The sequence below is a fragment of the Crotalus tigris genome, unplaced genomic scaffold, assembly GCF_016545835.1.
Source record: "Crotalus tigris isolate CLP2741 ecotype Arizona unplaced genomic scaffold, ASM1654583v1 scf7180000017989.1554031673:749699, whole genome shotgun sequence".
Classification (NCBI taxonomy): domain Eukaryota; kingdom Metazoa; phylum Chordata; class Lepidosauria; order Squamata; family Viperidae; genus Crotalus; species Crotalus tigris.
The window spans coordinates 35,534-41,533 of NW_024096759.1; the positions used below are offsets into that span (position 1 = coordinate 35,534).

At 40.6% G+C, this 6,000-nt stretch overlaps 1 protein-coding gene across 2 annotated transcripts in view; it reads left to right on the forward strand.

Annotated features, from left to right (window-relative positions):
• Window positions 1-3,836, forward strand: part of LOC120309272 (regulator of G-protein signaling 8-like) — a 28,009-nt gene extending 24,173 nt beyond the window's left edge. For both annotated transcript variants that reach the window (XM_039346332.1, XM_039346333.1), the window contains exon 7: window positions 2,561-3,836. In XM_039346332.1, the coding sequence (XP_039202266.1) occupies window positions 2,561-2,752 (192 nt within the window). In that variant the 3' untranslated portion in view covers window positions 2,753-3,836. The remainder of the gene's footprint in view (window positions 1-2,560) is intronic.
• Window positions 3,837-6,000: the final 2,164 nt, after the last annotated feature.

The following is a 6,000-nucleotide window of genomic DNA, read 5'->3' on the forward strand; positions in this document are numbered from 1 at the left end:
CCCATTGTAGCATCCTCCACAATTGCATGATCAAAATTTGGGTGCTTGGTAACCAGCATGGACTTATGATGACTGCAGCATCCCAAGTGCCATGTGATCATTATTTGCAACCTTCCCAGGGGGCTTCCAGCAAGCAAAGTCAATAGGGGAAGCCAGATTCGCTTAACAACCTCACAATTTACTTAGGGAGTGTAGTAATTCACTTAACAATCGTAATAAAAATGGTTGTAAAATTGGGCACAACTCACCTAAGAGCCATCTTGTTTAATAACAGAAATTCTGATCCCAATTGTGGTTGCAAGTCAAGGACTACCTATAGATGCAGTTAAAAGGAGGGAGGTCCACTAATGTCTATGTCAACACCTGTTCTGCATCAGCATTTATTCATTAAAACTCTGCATCCACTGTGATCAGGTTTCTAACTTTTGAACTCACGACATCTCGTTTCAAGCCCCTGCTACTACAAATAAGATTTATTCATGTTTAAAGAAATCACAGTTGCAGCCACTTTTCACAAACTGCATCACTGTCTGGTTTGGTGGCAGCAGTGCCTCAGGTAGAAAATCCATACAGATGAAAATCTGATTAAGAAACTTTATAAATTCCTGCTAAACTGGAAGATGGAAGAAGAACAAGTGAAAGAAACAATGATAGTGTGGGCAAAGAATTTTGGTTATTCTGTAGATTTATAAGATTGGCAAAAACTATGGGACCGAAATATTAAATTTACTAAAGCAGCTACATATAAGGAAAACTTATATAAAATGTTTTATAGATGGCACATGACACCAGTTAGATTAGAGAAAATGTTTAAAAATGTATCAGATATGTGTTGGAAATGTAAACAACAACCAGGCACTTATTACCATCTCTGGTGGATATGTCCTAATGTTAAAAAAATTTGGTTTAAGATCCATATGTGGCTAGAAGAGATGATTAAAATACAGATAGAATTTAAACCAGAACTTTGTTTATTAGGAATATTAGGTTTGAATTATGGAAAAGAGAATGAGTATTTAATATTGTATGTGCTGACAGCTGCAAGAATAATATTTGCCCAATTTTGGAAAAATGAAAATTTACCAGGCTATAATAACAAAAATACTCGAATGTGCAGAAATGGATAGACTGACTTTAGAAATGAAAGAGAAAGAAGACACAATTTACTTTAAAACATGGGGAAAACTTTATTATTGGTTAGAAACACGCTAGAGTGAGAAAAGGTTATGAAATTTAAAGAGATAATTGATAATTTGTATTTATATTCCATGATTATTTGTATGAACTTGTTCTTATTTTTTCTTCTTCCTCTTTGTATATTTGTGATCTTAAATAATATGGTAAACTATAATTAATATGTAGTATATTATTATTTTAAAGTGATTATAATTAATTAATATTAAGCATTATTAAGTAATAAAATGAATGAGATTTATTGACTAATTTGTTATTTACGTGATTATATGAAAAGTTGTTTAATAATAGAGTAATTATTAAGATTTAATATGTAAACCCGGACTGGTAGACTTGTTGAAGCAATGTTATTTTGTGGGATTAATCACACTTTGATGTTATCCCTTTTCCCTGGTCTAACCTTTTTGTATGTTTCCCGTTGTCTTACCCTTTTTGACCCTATCCCCTTATTATCTTTATAAAACTCAATAAAAATATTTATAAAAAAAGAAAGAAAATCCATACAGAGATTGGTAAGGACAGCCGAGAAGATCATAGGAAGCTCGCTCCCTGGTATTCAGGATTCTGTTTATAAATGCTACGTGTTTAGAGCTTGAAGCATTGTTAGAGACCCCACACACCCACTTTACGGTCTGTTTCTGTTGCTCCCCTCTGGGAGGAGGTTTCGAAGTATTTATAGCAGGTCTACCCGATTCTGTAATAACTTCGTTCCCTATGCCATCTGCCTGGTAAACTTGCAAGATTCGTTTTTCTCGCCATGCACATGTATACATAACCCAAACTGGACTGTTTTGTTTCTCTGTGTCATATAATATTTGTGGTTATATGCATAATTCTGTATCTATTTATTTATTTTTGTCATATTTATCTAGTGTACATCAGAGGTGGTGACCCTTTGAGAGCCGTATGCCACGACATTTCATTTTAATGTTTGCCAATTAGTGTACATTCAGAGTGATAATAAAGTTATTATTCCAATATTCCAAGTATTCCAATATCTCAGGGGCTGCCATAAAGAAGAAGGAATTAAGCTATTTTCCAAAGCACCTGAAGGCAGGACAAGAAGCAACGGGTGGAAACTAACCAAAGAGAGAAGCAACCTAGAACTAAGGAGAAACTTCCTGACAGTGAGAACAATTAGCCAGTGGAACAACCTGCCTCCAGAAGCAGTAAATGCTCCAACACTGGAAGTTTTTAAGAAGAGACTGGACAGCCATTTGTCCGAAATGGTGTAGGGTTTCCTGCCTGAGCAGGGGGTTGGACTAGATGACCTCCAAGGTCCCTTCCAACTTTACTACTATTACTATTACTATTATTCTATTCTATTCTTTGTTCCATGTAGATAACCATTTGCATCTCGTTGCAGGTGAACCTTGATTCTCAGACCAGAGATGTTACCAATCGGAACATTTTGCTCCCCACCCGGTCTTGCTTTGACCAAGCCCAAAAGAGGATCTTTGGGTTGATGGAGAAAGACTCGTATCCTCGCTTCCTTCGTTCCCTTGTCTATCAAGAGCTGGTACAGCCTGATAAAGAGCAGCCGAACGGCCCCTTGTAAATCTGTGGCATTTGCCCTTCCTCTTCTTCTGAAGCCAACTTGACCAAGGAGATACCTGGAGACGGCTTTGCTGTTCAGGATATGGACAAGCCAAGAACGTTTGGGAGAAATGGGCTGCCTTTGTGCTATTCTGTTAAGATGGTGAACCTTTCCCATTCCTAAACATTATGGTGGGTGAAAGAGATGGTGGAAAGTTGGACTGTTGCTCATTTGGCATGGACAAGTGGCTTTGAGGGGTCCTTGGTGCTCTCTCAGCTTGCTCGTTTACTTGCAGACGTTTCATTACCCAAACTAGGTAACATCATCAGTGCTAGTACAAGTGGCATTTTTGGACGTCAGTAAAATATTAGGCTTCTAGGATGACAGGCAAAATTGTGCATATTTTGTTTGTGTCAAAACAAATGAAAGCAACTTTATGTTGGAGCATATAAAGCTGGGTGGTGCCTGCACTGATGTTGGCATACAGTTGCTCAGGTTGGAAAATGAAATGGGTTGATTGCCTGGTGTATTTATATGTCTGTTTAAGCTTGGTCTCCAATTTTACCAAAGTCTTAGAGGTTTCCCGTCCCCTGTTGTTATAGAAATATTTGGGATTGAAGTTGGCACCTTCATGTGTTTGTTGCTCTCAGTGTGTGAAATTAGGCATTGTAAAGACTGCCTAGGAAATGTATAGGAAGCCAAAAATGGGGCATCAGAGCGTGAAACACTTAACATTTCACAGATTTCCTAGGCAGTCTGTGCAACACCAAAAGGCAAACTAGCAAAATATAAAATACTTCCACTGAAAAGCCATTCTGGACTTCCTTATTGTATCAGATGGGTCAATAATGGCATCTTTTGTTTATTTTTTTCAGTAGGAAAGTCCTGTATTTTATTTTGCATTTCTTTCATTTTCATATACATTTTTTCAATAAAGGGTTAGGATTAGGATTAAGTATGAAAAGAGTGTCATGAAAAGGGCTAGGGCAGTGGTGGCGAACCTATGGCACGCGTGCCAGAGGCGGCACGCAGAGCCCTCTCTGTGGGCACGTGCCATTGCCCCAGCACACATGGTCTCTAAAAGTTCACCATCACTGGCCTAAGGCCAGCCAGCCTGGAGCCGCCATTGGGGAGCCCACCATCCCACCCGCCAGAGACCCCCTGGATCTCTCCCAACCCTGCCCGGCTCCCACAGATGTCCCTCCCCATAAGCAACATCGAGGTGGCCACACCCACCCCAGCCGTGCCCACTCAGTCTGCGATGACTACTGCAGCCACACCCATCGTGTGGCCACGCCCACCCAGTCTGCCACACCCACTGTAGCTGCGCCCACCGAGTGGGCCATACCCACCTGGCACCCGGCAATACATAAGTGGGTTTTGGGTTGCAGTTTGGGCACTCGGTCTCTAAAAGGTTCGCCATCACTGGGCTAGGGTTAAGCTTTTTCATGGCACTCTTTTCATACTTTGCCTAAATAGCTCTTGTCGTTCTGCATAATGCCTAGGTATTGTGTAGGGAATCTATACAGGTAGTCCTCGACTACGACAGTTTGTTTAGCGGCCACTCGAAATTAACAACAGCACTGAAAAAAAGTGACTTAATGGCTATTTTTCACATGACTGTTGCAACATCCTCATGGTCACATGATAAAAAATTTAGACCCTTGGCTGTAACAGACTCACATTTATGATGGTTGCAGTGTCCCAGGGCCACCTTTTGCGACCGTCTGACAAGCAAAGTCAATGGGGAAGCCAGGTTCACTGAACAGCCTTGTTACCAACTTACCAACTGCAATGATTCACTTAACAGCTGTGGCAAGAAAGGTCGTAAAATGGAGCAAAATTCGCTTAACAACTGTCTCGCTCAACAATAGAAATGTTGGACTCCATTGTGGTCGTAAATAGAGGACTACTGTATAGCATATTAACATAACACGGCCATTTCATACTTTGCCTAAAAATGTCACAATAGATTTCCTAGCCATTCTGTACAACGCCAATTTTTCACACATTGCCGATAACATCTTCCCAAGCCAGCTCTGCCTCCGTTCCCTCCTCGTGTTCATACTGTGCCCATGTGGAATTTGGTAGGGTGCCTGGCATTGACACCCGGAGAATGGACCATTCTTCAAGAAGGAATTGTAGGAATGTCATAGGAATGTAACTCATGGTTCTTTTCAAATTTCCAAGTGAATAGAAGCTGGTAGAATAACTCTGTAGCTTGTCAAGTCTCACATACTGTAGCTGGGCAAGACCAAAGAATTAAACACAGTTCAGTCAAGTCTCTTTATTGTTTGGAGTAAATATAGAACCTTGGAAAGTGTATTGGGAATTTTCCAGCCTGATTTATTATCCTTCTCTCTGAATAGTTCAAGATGCTTTTTCCCCACACTTCTCCTCACCTGACTGAGTTGCCGATGATGAGATAAGGTTTCAGCTGACTCACCCACTGAAATCTTACACTGCTTTCCCAGCCTTTAACAATCTCTCACAGTGGCTCCGTGGTCAGTCTTTCTGTATGTATTTGGACCTCAGAAGCTTCCTGAAGCATCAAAATGAACAAAAAGGATGGAGGCCTTCCAGTATGTGAACCTAACCTAACTCAAAGAAGATCTGAAGTTGTTGTTGGCTTCTTTTGAGGTTCCTCAAGTCAGGCTTTCTTATCTTTCTTATCTTTCCAGATGAGCTACACCAGTGTTTCCCAAACTTGACAATTTTAAGGCATGAGGACTTCAACTCCCAGAATTCCACAGCCAGCAACGCTGGCTGTGGAATTCTGGGAGTTGAAGTCCACATGCCTTAAAATTGTCAAGTTTGGGAAACACTGAGCTACACAGGTGTGCCGATTCATGCCTCATTTTGCCAGATAAAAATGGATAGTGTTCTGCCATTTTAGCTAAGCAGAAGAAACATTTGCTTCTCTGTTCATAAAGAATTACTGCAGCAACAGCTGAAACAGCGGTGGTATTTCTTGTTTTCCAGAAGCACCTAGTGTGTAAGAACTGCTGAGAACTAAATCTAGTTCTTTAGCTGGATTCAGTTCAGACCAGGATGAATAAGTTCAGACACAGTAATTGGCAAGTGGGTTACAGTCTGGAGTGGGCCAAATTGAGTAGGTCTGTTGGAAGCCGAGCCAGCTGGACCAGGATCAGCAATGATGGACCTCTTTCATTGGTAGAGAATTGGATTAAGTGACCTTGTCAGCCTTCCCAGGTAGGCCACACCAGAAACACAACCAGATGAGTTATTTGTATTTATTGTAAAGTTAC